General features: G+C 47.4%; 1 protein-coding gene across 7 annotated transcripts in view; it reads right to left on the bottom strand.

Moving 5' to 3' along the window:
* The window catches only part of Acsl6 (acyl-CoA synthetase long chain family member 6), a 57,890-nt gene that overhangs the window by 25,059 nt on the left and 18,074 nt on the right, over positions 1 to 14,757 (bottom strand). For all 7 annotated transcript variants that reach the window (XM_021733606.3, XM_021733602.3, XM_021733604.3 and 4 more), the window contains 8 exons: positions 11,982 to 12,096; positions 11,279 to 11,343; positions 10,925 to 11,026; positions 10,319 to 10,418; positions 9,554 to 9,732; positions 8,587 to 8,619; positions 7,193 to 7,244; positions 1,339 to 1,412 (listed from right to left, as the gene is read on the bottom strand). In XM_021733606.3, coding sequence (XP_021589281.1) covers positions 1,339 to 1,412; positions 7,193 to 7,244; positions 8,587 to 8,619; positions 9,554 to 9,732; positions 10,319 to 10,418; positions 10,925 to 11,026; positions 11,279 to 11,343; positions 11,982 to 12,096 — 720 coding nt within the window. The remainder of the gene's footprint in view (positions 1 to 1,338; positions 1,413 to 7,192; positions 7,245 to 8,586; positions 8,620 to 9,553; positions 9,733 to 10,318; positions 10,419 to 10,924; positions 11,027 to 11,278; positions 11,344 to 11,981; positions 12,097 to 14,757) is intronic.

Raw genomic sequence — 14,757 nt, 5'->3', positions numbered from 1 at the left:
AGCAAAGAGCCAAATGAAGCACACATAAACCAGCAGAGTTGTGCTCCGCAGGGAAGGGCCTGCATCTCACTTGCAGTCAGTCGGCGCCAGCCTGGCTCTCTCCCTTTCCTCCCCACAACTGTGGGATCTGCCCCAGACTCCATTTACCCAGTCTCCCTGGGGCTTGGCTTGTCAGTACTTCCTAGTCCTTTTTCAGAGAAAGGGGCCCAGAGAGCCCAGGACAGAGGAGGAGACAAGGCCAAGTCCAAACCAGATAGCGGAAACTGGCTTCTCAAGCCACAGCCAGGGATGGAGGCCTTAAAGGGGAAAGCTGACAGGGAGTCCTGCTGCAACCCTCCAACACAGGTGAGACTAAGGGTAGGGACAGGGGTTGCTCTGGCCAGGTGGGGGCCTGAACAAGAAGAGTTTCCTTTGCTGGACTGCTTGGCTCTTCTGGGTTGCCTTTTTGGACCAGTTTGGACAAACCCTGGGAATGTGGCTCAGTCACCAACCGTCTCTCACAGTTGTCTATCGAAGTATGTGATTGGGGCATAGGCAGGCTCCATACTATTACCTGGAGAGAGATGTCTCCACAGTGGAGACAAGGCCTAACTTCTATGAAAGGCACCATCCTTTCCTCTGAAGGAAACTGCAGAGCATACTCACCATGCTGGGGATTCTCCTTTCTTAGCTGGTTATAAAACACTAACATGCTTTTGTCAGGCCAAGGTCTCAAGCTTTTATGATTTTAGGTTTACCTTTAAGTACAGCCTTATAAATTGGCAGTTGTGGTTGTTTCTCAGACTCTAGTAGTCCTTAAACACAAAATGACTGAATTAAACCCTGACCTACTTGAAAACCGAGTTAATACGGGCTACTTGCTGAATAAAGGTACACATTCAAAAGCACAGCTATCTCAATTTTTGAGGTTAAAAATGCAAAATAGGTTTGCAAACTTTTCTTTCCAGTATCTTAGTGCTCTTAGAAATCAATTAAGGGCTGGGGTTGTGGCTCAGTGGTAGGGCACTTGCCTAGCATGTGTGAGGCACAGGGTTTGAGTGTGGCTCATACACATATAAACAAATAAATGAATAAAGGTCCATCAATAACTAATAGAAATTAAAAAAAGAAATCAATTAAGTGTTTGTCAGGTATGGATTGATTCAGTGTTTGAAAAGGGATTTTAAAAGTGGGGTTGAAAGGGGCTTTAAAAGTGGGTTTGCTCTATTGAGAACAGAAACTCATGCTTGGGAATGGCAGGAAGCCCAGATTGTATTGGGGGGCAGGGGGGAGAAAACAATAAAACTGATTTGAGGATGTCCTCAAGAGACACCTGTAGAGTAAATTTACTTTATTCACCTCTGTCACTTTCAGAAAGCCTGAGAAATCAGCCACCACGTTCCCATGGGTGAGCATCGCACCTTTGGGGTTCCCTGAAAATAGAAGGCAAGAAGAGGAGTTAGTTGGGAGTTCAAGGGCCACTCCTTGAAAATAGTGCCCATGTTAGCGGTCCCGGACACCACCTGTCCACCCAAGCCTCTGGCCTTCATCCTCAGCCACTTCAGAGTTTGAGGAAGATGAATGCTGCTCCAGGAACCTCCATCCTATAGACCTTCAGAGCCTGCACAGATGGAGTGCCTCAGCCTGAAGGGCTTTCTACTTGAGGCTCTGTATCTTCTCCTGTTTCCCTCTGGGAGCACAGGCTCTGCACCTCTCCTGTCCCCTTACAGACTTCCAGTGCTCAATGCTGCTCTCTAGGCCTGACCTGTCTCTGCTAGCAGAGGACTTCCTGCTGCAGCTGGTACCTGGCTCAGGCCAGGCTGGAGGTCTCTGGGGTTTGGGCAGCCCCTGCCACCTGCTCATCAGCAAAGATGGGACACAGATGTTCTTACTTTGTCTTCAGATAACCTTCCTCTATGATTTGTGAGACTTGGTCCTGAGGGCCCTTGAGGAAATCAGGTACTGCTAGAATAATTTAGGGGGTAGAGGTAGGTGGGGACCCAGCAAAGAGCACGCGGGGAGGGAGGCCATTGTGGCCACCATTTCATATCCATGTGGATGCAACCCTGATGTCGCTACTGGACAGATCTGACAGAGCTTAAATCCTAGCCAGCATGACATCACTAAGCCACTTCTCCTCTCATAGTTTCCTTGCCTGTATAAGAGGGACAATAGTTCCCATCTCACAGGGCTTTTATAAGGTCACAGGACATAATCCATGAACAAAAGATGTTAAATTAGATGTTTTCACTGAGGCAGCACATGTAATAGCCATGAAATGCCAAATGTGTGGGGCCAGACCACATGCAGAAGTTACACAGGAAGTATCAAATAAACCAATGTTAATCTTGAAACCCTTGTCAAGAATGAGGAAATAAAAGAGCTAAATGAGGAGAGACTAAGAGAATACTGTATTAAACGTCCCTGAATTATCCACTTAAAAAATGGTTACTTTTGGTAGTAGAGATTGAGCCCAGGGGACACTTTACACTGAGCTAATTCTCCAGCCCTTTTTTTTTTTTAAATTTTTGATAGGTCTCATTATGTTACTTAGGGCCTCACTAAGTTGATAAGGCTCACTTTGAATCTGTAATCCTGCTGCCTCAGCCTCCAGAGTGGGGATTATAGGCATGCATCACTGTGCCTGCAAAGGAGCGTTTCTTTGATGAGAGCCATACTAAGTTGTATAGTAGCCTATCAAAAGGGGAGGAAAGAAGGAACCTCCCTGCCCATCCCAACCTGAAAGCCAAAATAACTCAGACCCTAACAGGATCACTTGATGAGACCAAATGTGCTGCCTAGACCGAGGAAACCAGTGAGACAAGTAAAGAAGTCAGTGATCATCGTGATCATGCCAGGGATTGGATATGGAGTCCAAAGAAGGAACATCTTCTGAGCAGATAGTGGGTACAGATGGTGTGTTAGGAGGAATCTGCCCACAATTCCCGTTTGCTAGGGTAAAAGGCTTGTCCCCCCTCCACCGCTCCACCCTCAACAAAAGAGGTAGGAATTGCAGCAGAGGATGGAGCAGATAGCCCAAGAGATGGGCTGGGAGGTACTATCTACATCAGGAGAACTCAGGGAAATGCCCAAAGAAAGAGTAAGTTTTAGATATTTGCCCCAAACCATCTCCAAATGTTCATTAACCACTTACTCATTCTCCATCCCTACTTTGTACCTGGTGGGAGAGGGCAGAAGCCTCTATTAGAGGGGAGGAGAAACAGCAGAGAGGAAAAGAGGAAAGAAGGGACCATACCACGCGCCGCTCCACCCCCCCACCCCAGGCTCACAGCAAACCCTGCGGAGGAGGGGGAGGAGTCTCAATGAAGGAGAGGATTCCTAGTTTAGACTGATACTTGTAATTTTGAATTAAGATTTTGACTGTGACTTGCAATGGCCATGGAACTTTTTATTACCTGAAAATGGCCAGAAAAGGCACAAGATACCTGAGCTTTTATTTAGGAGCAAAAGAAAAAATACAAACACTGGCTCTCATAATTACAGCCCATGAGACCTGCTTGCTCAACTTGTTGGTGACCCATTTGACAGAGACAAGAGCATCAGTAACAGCCCCACGTATGCATTCAAGAGGTGTGGTAGGCAGGTTTTGACCAGTGATCCAGCACTTTGACCATATTGTGAACAATAGAGGTGATTTAAAAGTTACAAAAACAAAAAGAGCCATGGGATCTGAATCACCTCCACCTGTCCTTCTTGTATCCCTGCTCTTTTCCTCAAACCTATGTCCACATGAAGAACCCCTACCCCCCACCCCGTAGTTGTTTCTTAGATACAAAGCCTACAGTCCTGGGACCTAGAAAGCATTCTGAGTTTCATCTGGCAAATTTCATGTGTGTGGGCTGGGGATGTGGCTCAAGTGGTAGCGGCTCACCTAGCATGCCTGAGGCACTGGGTTCTATTCTCAGGACCACATAAAAACAAAACAAAGATATTGTGTTTACCTAAAACTAAAAAATAAATTTAAAAAATCTCACGTGTGAACTCAGGTCCTGTGAACTCAGATCCTGCAAATTTCTAAGAAATACCCTACCAAAAGAATGTTGGCAACAAATTCTGGGAGCAGATTGCAAGGCTCAGTTAGGACGTGAGAGATAACAAGCTTTCGGAATTCTCTGCTTGCTTTTCTGATTTGGGAAGATATATACCTCTGACAGCATTTCCTTTAAACATGATATAGAGGTTTTTCCAAGTTGCTGGTATGGAGAAACAGCAATAAATCTTCCAACATGGATCTAAGCACAATCAACTTTGCAGAATCCAGGGGCAGATTTTCCTGTTTCTCTCTTTTTCTTGTGTGAAGTCAGTGACAGGGACTGTCACTCAGGCCTCACATTTCTTAGCACTTTGTCTTAGCACTATTGTCCATTTCTGCCTTCTACTCATAAGCATTAAATGTATTTGCTTAATACCCAAGAAAACCAAGGCTTAAGAGAGGTCAGGTAATTCTAAAGTTACACAACATGAGTGCTAGGAAGTACCAGGAGCACCAATAGATGGTTTTATGACAACATCCTCTGAGTAAATCAGCCACAGACAACGCTGACAGAATCTCTTCTCTGGCTCTTCAGCTGCTCTTTCATTTGGAAAGCCTATGCCATCATACCTCCAACTCCAGTGTCCCCAGGCCTTGCTCCAGGCCTCCTCCACCTTCCCTCAAAGCAACATTTTCCATCTTGCTCCTGATCCTCTGTGCATGCTGGGTCCTTTTCTGGGAACAACCTTCCCTCTCTTCTTCTTCAGCTATCAATCTTTTAGAACTTGCTTAGATCTGAGAATCCTTTGTGTCCTGCTATCCTGATGACTCGAAAGTTGGGTAGCCTATATAGCCTAGGATGCAGACCCTTGGGCACATGGTACTGGAACTGCCTGCTGATATGCATTGTGAGTTTATGAGTGCAGGGCTATATCCCATATCCTCAGCTCCCAATAATAGATCTGATGCACAGTGGGTTTTCAAAAATGATTCAATTAATATGCATAAATAAGAAAATAGTACCAAAGACACATAGACTGAGAAGGGTATGTTTCCTGAGGCTATTATATTTTCTTCTCTGGGAAGAGAAGTTATATTAACTCATAAAAATATAACTATCATTCAAGGGTAGTTTTACCCACAATTTTTATTTGCAGAGTCAGATTTCTGTCCAGTTGGTGGTTATTTTAAAATGAACAACCAACCACATACTCACCCATCAGACTTTGCTAGATAAAATAAGCATAACCTCTCACGTCCTTTCAGACTGTCCTGGCCTGACTATGGGCTCTAAGTACTGGCTGATTCTACAGGGTGTCCACCATGAGGTGGAAGGAAATAATTCCTGGAATTATTCCACCAGAGGAATAAGGGCCAAATATCAGGTTTAGATCATATTTCCCACCTTTCCCCACTCAAAGAACAATGTAGCCCTGGCTGAGGCTGAGCCAGGACACTGAGCATGCAAGGGAAGCTGTAGCTGGGCTGTGACACTGAGGACACATGTGGCTGATGTGCTGACAAGAGGATGGATACAAGAAGCATAGCATGGGCTTAGCCTGAAGTCTAAGGAATCCAAGTACGTGGCCAGTCTGGGTGCTATCAGGCCAAAGGTCTGCTTACTGCTTCAGCTGTGCCCTGGCACCAGCCATAGATCTGAGTAGGAGGGGACACTAAATCACAGCCCATTTTTCTAGGCCCCATACGTTCTGCTTCCACCAGAGAGCTTGAGTAGGGTGCCTTGGCTTTAGACAGTGAATGCACAGTCTGGAAAGCACTGGACATGAGGTGAGCCCTCTCCAGGGGGCAACAGCACTGTTCTGCATCATGAAGTACTTTCCAGGTATGGGGCAATACCTGTGACCAAGTATCCATTGAAAGCCTGAAGGCACACTTAGAAGGCAGGGGTCCAAAGCCAGAGGTCACAGCAGTGACCTGCTCTTCAAAATCATGTCACCAAAAATTCATGCTGTAAAAACTTATGTCAAAAAGACCTCTGAAAGCTCTATTTAAAAAGCAACATAAACCTTAAGGGCATTTTTGAGTTCTGAGGTTGGCTCTGGATGTCAGCTTCTGAAGAGTAAGGGCTCTATTTCTTTTCTGAAAGGATTTAGTAGAGTACAATGGAAAATCTTTAAGCCCACTTAAACGAATGGTAAACATCCATCTCCTTTTAGTAAAACCAATTTCTCATGATCCAATGACGTGCGTGGATAATCCTGCAAAGGTCTGCCAAATGCCTTAGAGGTTGTTTCTGTGGAAGGTGTGGGAAGCCTCAGTTCACTGTCCCCTAAGAACTGTCATCAAGGTGAGCCAGTCCATCAGATGAGATGGAATGACAGCAATGAGAACAATTCAGGATAGGGAGCAGGGCACAAGTCCTGGCACCTCCTCTTGCTGCTAGTATCCCCTGGGAGCAGGCCTGGTGTTCACTTGTTTGATTCACCGACTGTACTGAGGCCCCAGCAGCACAGTGACAGGGTGGACAAGGGCACTATAAACTGCAAAGAGCCATGTCTTTGCCGTGGTCCTCATGTGTATTCTGTCCGTCCCAGGAAGCCTTCCTTGACTACTTCTGCCCCATGCTGATACATGTGCCATTCTGTCAGTGCCAGGCACAGACTTGTCCTCTTCCTGACAGTCTTACGGAGCATTTGACCTTTCACATGCCACCCCCATCTCCTACTTGGCACTATTAACGACCCTCTTCACAGATGAGAAACTGGGAACAGTAATGGCAGAGAAATAGCTGGTTCATAGTACTCTAGGAAAGTGGTGGGGATAGGACTCACACTCAGCCTCCATCCTTTGATGGAGTCTTAGACATCCTCAGACTCCTTCCTCAGTCCCTGATACATAGACTAAGTTGGGGGCAGGAAGCAGAGGAGTAAGAGCTATTTCCCATGAAGAAACGAAACTATGAGAAAAGTCCTTTCCCCAGCACATAACCCAGCTGTCCCAGACTTCACTGGCTCAGCTATGGGAAATCCCAAGGACCCCATCTACACCTCCCAGTCCACACTATCTCTCTATTTGGCCACTCCTGACTCGTCTGGTGCTGGATAGAAGCAGCAGGAGGAAGGACCAACATCTGGAACCACCCACAAGACAATGTTCAGCCCATCTCACAGAGGGCACCAGAATTCCTGAAATCACCTGCCAGGCTGCCAATATAAGGTGCAGGAGGCCATGGCTGGTAATCTGGGTACCACTGCTTACCTGTTGTGCCACTTGTGAAACACACAATGGAGAGGTCGTCAGGTTGTGGGGGCTGCAGGAATGAGAAGAGATGTGTTTTAGGGAGTCTCAAGTGTGAACTACCAGGGACCAAGACGCCTGGATCCCTCCACCACCTAGCCTCACATGTGTGCTGTGTATGTGGGTTATATAGGTAGGGGTATGTGTTGGGCATGTGTGAGTGTCCTCATGTGCTACAGTTAGAAAGGTAGGCAATTGAGCTCCCAGGAGAGGGGGAAAGAAGCTACATGGTGGACATGGATCTCTCCCACCAACCTCACAGCTGATCTGCTGTTTCCCAGCTCTCTTAGACTGAGTGGGGTACAGTGGTCACATTCAGGTCTCTACCAAATACCCCTCATCTTTTTAGTGGGTATGACCCAGTTCTCTTCTTCCTTCTCATTTTCTCCCAGATACCTGAAATTAGTCTTGGGAATACAACATGTGGCTCAGGAATTGAGTTACCCATTAAATCCCCAGGACTACTCTGCATTAGGTGCTTCCCTGGCACTGGGCACATGGTTCTGGGATCACCAGCAGGAGCCCATCTAATGTCTGTTTGCACAGAGAGATGGCTTCCCAGAAGAGGTGATATATATAAGTTAAGATGGAAGGACAAATAGAGTTTCTCCAGATAAAGTAAGATCATGTATTCTGGGAGAAAAACTAGCTGGGAACAAGTACAGAGACATAAGAGATAGGGTACGTGGAAGGACTGGGGAGCCTGGTGCGTGGGAGATGAGCAAAGACCCAGGGCTACCTTTGCAGGGTCCTGGGAAGCAGGGCTATGATCTGTTCAGGACTGCCTTTCCCTCTCTCTCTCTCACTGTGGCTTGAGGAGTAGGAAGGACTGAGCTAGAGGGAGAGGCCTGGAACCTGAAATCCTGAAAACTTCCTGATAGCCCAGCCCAGAGGGCACTGGGCTATGATCTAACCCCAGGCAGGACCATTTGGAGATGGCACACAGAAAAGTTCACAAGGGAAAGATGAGCAAAGACAGTAGATGCCACAGGTCACTTGACCCAGGGGTTCACTTTCAGTTTTGTTGCTACTTCTGCCCATTCATTCTCTGGTGTGTTCACTACATTCAAAGGGAAAAAAAGTAAGACTTCCCCAGGAAAAACTCACCAGAGAGCCACGGGTACCCAGGCCTGGCTGCCCTTGTCTCCCTCCCCAAACATGGGACTTCTTCTAGGTCCTTCCCTGGGCCCTCAGCCTACAGAAGTCCTAGACCCCCAAGGAGGTGTTCCTGAGTTATGCACAAGATTTGCATATTAACATGGAGGTGCTTCTTTGGCCTCTCTACTCTGGGCTCTGTGAAGACAGACCATACCCACAATCTTGCTCAACAAAGGCCTGCTTATAGATTAGCTTACCATAGGAGCATGGTGATTTGCTTGGCCACAGTCCTGAAAAAAGAAAACACTGTTTAAATACATATCAAGTTCTCATCAATTAAAAACAGAACAAAATAAATTCAGCATCTGGGCTTGCTCTTGCACCAAGCCCAGAGTTTTAGATCCTGTACTTATACATGGGCTGCTGTGGAAGATGCCACCTGAGTTGCCTCTCCTCAGACATATGTCTAGCCTGGAACTCCTTGGAGAGAGGCAGACTGCCTAGAGGTTCTAGGCCCACCCCATACAATATAGACAGGGAGCCCAAGATCTGGGGAGAGGCTAGGCATTATGTACATGACAATGAGTTTGGACATGTTGGGCTAAAGATGCTCACAGTACATCTAGGAACACAGGTGTGAGACAGAGTGGCTGGGTGGTGTGGGCTTCTGAATGAGCATTCAATGCTGGGCAACAGGTGAGAGTTGCCAGTGCAACTGTGGCTGCTAAAGTCATGAAGGAGGTTCAAGTACACAGGAATTATGGATACAGGGAGCAGCAGACAAGAAAGGAAGGACTGGAGGCCCTGGGGCCCTGGATCCAAGAGCACAGTAAAAATCAGTTGAGCAGTGCCTGAGATCCTGGAGGCCAGTTCTAAAGGCTGCTGGGAATCTGGGTCCCACTGAGTCCTGGAACTCAAGTCTATCCTCAGACACATACAGGCTGACACTAGCTAGAAGTGAGGAAGCTCCAGAGCCTGTGCAAGTGCTTCTCATGTTGGCGACCATCATCCACCTGGTGGTGCCTGGTGACATTAACTGTGCCAGCCATAGTGTCTTTTCTGTGGCTTATCCAGGCCTCTCTCTACCAGCCCTTGCAAAGCCCGGCGTGTCTCAGCACACACCTAAAACAGCCACCCAGCACGTGAAAGGGGCAGATGACCAGCAGCTCTGATTCAGTGACTATCCAACTATGGCTCAGCAAACAACCAGAAGCAGATTCTCACCTCCACAGCTTGCATGGGCTTAATGACCACCCCGCACTTCTGCCCTCTCTCTTTCAGGGCTTCCTCAAACGGCTCCATCAGGATGATCAACTTTAGCCCTGGAGTATCCTTCCTCTCCACATGCTCTAGTAGAAGCACAGCTTTCTGAGGTTTATCCACGATCACGGTGCTGATGTCCGCTGTGGGGACCATCAAGGAGAGTCAGGCTATGGGGGTGCAAACTATGACTATGAGCAACACATGCCAATCAGCAGCACCATGGGCTGTATATACCACAGCTTGTATAAATAAATATTCAAGACAGGCTGTGGGGGTCATGTGTTGTGTGCAAAGGAACATGCCATGGGTCCTGAGTATAACCAAGGGAAGAAGGCCCAGGAATCTCCAGACGTCCCAACTGGCAGACTCCAAGCTTTCCTTTGCTTCAGACTCAGCCCCCATCATCCCAGGTCTACTGTGTTTTTTACCCTACCCCCATTCTTGCAACTATGTCAAGCTGCCATGAACCTGAAATGGTTGTAGCCTTGTGTAGAGGCTGGTTCAGAGGCTTCTTATTGACATTCCATCCCTGTGCAAGGAATCTTTAGGTGAAGCCCAGCTGGGGCCAGCTGAGACTCAGGAAGCCAACTCAGGGGCCAAAGTATAAGCCCCCATTGTTTTCTGAGAGCAGAAGCAAGGACCTCCTATGAATGTGAAACAATTGGCATAACCTGAGAGACTGGGGACAGGCTGCCTATGGTGGAAGTGGGTGGCAATGGGGCTCACCTGTATTGATGATGTAGCGGATAGCACCAGGGCCTAAGGTGTCATAAAGTGGCACCACCACCATGGAATATGTGTAGCAAGCCAGCTCTGCAATGATCCACTATGGAAACAAAAGGTCAGGATGGGGGGAAAGGAGCTAAGAGGGCGGTACTGCCTTCCAATCAGGCAGCCAGAGTACCTGCTCTAGGCCCTATACCTGACACTCTGAATAGCAAGGAGTCCACAAGGCTGAGAGGTTGTGGTTGCCCACCCACAGCCTTCTAGACCATGCTTGACCCATGGAATTCTATTAACTCCTGGATTTCATGTCCAAACAGCCCAAGGTCCATTTCTAGGACATGCATGCACCTTTTCACCATGACTTTCCTCCCCCCTTGGTTCAAGGGACAGCTGTTTATGGGTCTGATGTGGTATGGATGAAGTTCTGCTGGGTAGCTGCTCCTGATAAGGAACAGAGCTAGGGGTGGGGTAGAGAGGATGGTGTTAAGGTCTCCCTTTTATTTTCTTGTCCCCAGTCCTACAAATTGTGGGAGCAGAATTATTCCATGTAGTGCCCCACCCCTACTCCGCTAAGATTTTCTAAGACCAGTCAGGACAGATACTCACCTCTGGTCGATTTTGTGCAAAAACACCAATAAACTGATCTGTACTTGCTTTACAGTTGTGCTGGAGAAGTCCGGATCCCAGAAATTCAGCCCTATTAGCCACCTGCACACAGATGCGGGGAGGACATGGGCAAACGAAGGCTCTTCCAAGCAGGGAGACCCCCAGGTGGGATTCCTATAGGTCTAACAGACCTCCCTGACTCCCTGCCCAGGTAGACCCAAAGTCCCTCAAGGCTATTTCAGGCCAGAGAAATAAAAAATGACCCTATAGAACCCAGCAAGGTGCCCACAAGCCCCTCCCTCCAAGTGCCAGTTCTACAGGAAGACAGGGTGGGGCCTGTCTTTTGTCACTCACCTCCTGGTAGGATAGCCACTGGTAAGGCTGCTTGGGTTTCCTGAAGCCGAGGCAGGGTCCATTCCCTGCAGAGACAAGCAGGTCTTGTGCAAGGGCGGAGGCGGGGTGGGTATACTACCCCTGCCTGTCAGGCACCTGGATGGACATCCCACACTGTGGGTATCCACGGGCCATGAATGTCCCCCTAGCTTCCTAACCCAGAAGGACATAAAGCATGTGAGCATGGCATCTCAGAGATCAGGGAGGCCCAGGAATGGGACTGATACAATAACTGTTCCTACCATAACTTGTGTGACCGTCTGTACTACAGATCCAAAAAGACCCAGATACCTGGGGCAAGGAAAAGGTGGCAGGCTGCCTCTCTGTGACAGTATCTCTTTGCTTCAAACCCTTGTGTCACCCAGACATCTCAGAGGCTCAAGCTTAGAATCATGCCAGTTAGTAGTCTGACAGCTCAAGGCTCACAAGAGGCTGACAATATGGTGTATACAGTGCGGAGCCTAAAATCAGGGAATCCTAAGGGCTGAAAAAAAGCTAAGGTCAGCCCTTGGCCATGTAATGCAGTTGCTTTTCTGACTGGTAAAGGAGGGCTAGGAATGGCTTCTCTGATGAACCTGGGCCCTGCTGACCTGCCCATATGCCTGTTACCATGGTTCCTTGTCCACTTTTATACCCACCCAATGCCTGCCACAGCCCTTCTCACCTGAGATACTAAGCCCACGGCGAAACACCTGGTACATGGTCCGGGCATCATCATAGTAGTGGGTAAGCAATTGAGGGCTCCCTCCAATCACAGATCTCCGGGCCCCGCCACTGTCCTACAAACCAAACATAGGCCAGAGAAGCTGGCTGAGGCAGGCAAGGCTGTCACAAAACTGTATACAATTGGCATGCACAAAGCTGAATAAAACTTGGATGCACACCCGGTTTACACTGTAGGGCTGGGAGATGCTGTGTGAGCACACCTGTACTATATACTCTCAATCTGTGTGTATCCATACTCAAACATAATTGGCCAGTGAACACAGGCCCAGTACACTGATGTGTGACTCTCCCCCTCACTTTCTCTCTCACACACACACACACAATACTGCATTCACACACCAAGCCAGCACACATGAAAAGTCCAGAATTTTCAGTAACTTTTCATATATACCCATATAATGGAACAGGAAGCATTGGCTGGAGCCAAGTCTTTCCTGGAATAACCTCCCAAGGTATCCCCTACCCCATCAACTGCTCTTAGGCCCCTAGGTTAAAAATCATTTAGGTGTAGTCTTTAGATAAGAAGGCTGCCATCCATCATTCACATAATAGTGTAAATTAGTTGAGGACTGTACTGAATAGTTTTCCAGGAACTAAAGCCTAGGATGGAGGACAGGCTGAGTTACACTAATGTCCAATGGGGATGGGCAGGGCAGTGGGACACTGGACCCTCAGCAGTACAGACCCAGAGTAAGAAGGAAGGAATATCTCTGCACTGGGGTAAGGGAAAGGAGCTTTCCTTGCTTCTTCCTTTCTACCCCACCCAGGCTCTCCAAATTAGGACTCTTTTATACCACAGCCTTGCCTGTTCTCTAAGCATTATTCGGGCCTACCACTTCTTAGAATACTAGGTCTGAGGAAATACTGTGAGCAACACAGAGCAAACAGGCAAACTTAAAACCAGAGCAGGTCTCCACTGTTTTGAAGTGGAAAGTTCTGTTTGGCCAGTGCTTCTGAAGTTCCAGGCCCAGCAAAGACCTGTGTGGGAAGCTGGAGGCACATATTTGGACCTGGTTAGCACTGGGTGACAGATACGATATAGCAGGGGGATGGTGTGCTAGGGACAGAGGAGGCTCCAGCAGTTATGTGTGTTGGGGTGTGGCTGCCAGGCCAGATTTTGGAAATGCATAAGTGTTTGCAGAGTAGAATAAGGAGCAGGAAATGGCACTCTGGGCACAGGCAATAGCAAATGCAGATGTGGGGCAGGAGCAAAGGTACATCTGGGGACTGGAGAGCAACTCATGGAGCTCTAGATGGATATGGTAGGACAGCAAGCCAGAAAGGGCTGCAGATCAAAACAAGGAGTCTGGACTTTGGCTTGAGGGCCATGGGCAGCCAGGGAAAGTGACACAATCTGATTTGTGTTTCTCACCAAGCAGTATATGGAGTAAGTCTGCCAGGCCCTGTATGTTGCGCTTGCCTCTCTCCCTCCTTTCCTGCCTCTGTTCTTTGCCTCCTTTACTCCAGCCACTCTGACTTTCTACTCTCCTAGGTAGAGAGGCCAGCTCAGTCTTCCTTAGAAGGAATACTTGACTTTGTCCCATGTCCTTTCCTCTCAGCTAGACTCAAAAGCTGACTCTTTCTGTGGTCCCGAGACACTGAGCTAGGCCATCCCTGTGGCCACCAGACCCCACCCAGATCACTGTATCACCTGCAACCCAGACACCTGCTGATGCCTCTTCATACCTGCCCCTGCCATGGCCACCCTTCCATAGCATGAATTGGCCCTGTCTCTCTATATTGAAAACCCACAATAAATCCATGCTGCCCATCCTATGCATCCCTTCCTAGTTCATGGGCTTCTGTCCAGGCTGACCTCTCCAAGAAAGTTATAATTATAAGCTTAACCAAAAACAACTGTTCTCAGTGCTCTCTCTGTACCACTCTCAAAATCCTTACTACACCATAAAAAAACAGGTGCTCTTTTTATTACCCACTTTACAACTGAGGACACTGATGCTGAGAGAGTAAAGAAACTGCCAAGAATCATACAGCGTGAGGCACTTCCAGGCTCCAAGCCCAGGACTGCTGGTCATCAAAGGCCATTCTTATTTTTTTAAAAATATTTTTAGTTGTAGATGAAAATAATACCTTTTAGTTAGTTTTATGTGGTGCTGGAGATTAAACCCAGGGCTTTGTGCATCTGAGGCAAGCACTCTACTGACTGAGCTATACCCCCAGCCCTCAAAGGCCATTTTTATTAACACTCTGCTAGTCCCAATCTAGCTCCTCTACATTGCCTAGCACTCAACCATGTGCTTTATCACACATCTGAGCTTTGCACACATCACTCCTTCTCTGGAAAAATGTCCTTAGGATCCAGACGCCTATCTTGATCTATGTCCTCCCCTACCAGGCAAATCATTTCCATGTTTAAGATCACCAAGATGTACCATCAAGAGCAAAAAAAAAATCACAACAATGTATGTATCATGATATAATTTAAAAGCTGGGGGACAGGGGTGCTATCTACACATATTCTCAAGGCTAAGAAAGAATCATTAACACAAGTTGCCTCAGGGTAGGAAAACTGAGAGACCAGGGGAAGAAGGTAGAAGCTTTTCAGTATATGTCCTTTTGTTTCTTGCAAATTGTGTGAATGTATTACCTGTTCAAAATGAACAGAATTAAAGTTTAGAAAAAAGGCAAATTGTAAAAGGGCAAAATAAATTCCATAAACTTATATATATATATAAAATATATTTAGTTGTAGG

Source organism: Ictidomys tridecemlineatus, chromosome 1, assembly GCF_052094955.1.
Source record: "Ictidomys tridecemlineatus isolate mIctTri1 chromosome 1, mIctTri1.hap1, whole genome shotgun sequence".
Lineage (NCBI taxonomy): Eukaryota > Metazoa > Chordata > Mammalia > Rodentia > Sciuridae > Ictidomys > Ictidomys tridecemlineatus.
The sequence above is the reverse complement of the archived record's forward strand: the minus strand, read 5'-3'. Positions and strand labels throughout refer to the sequence as shown.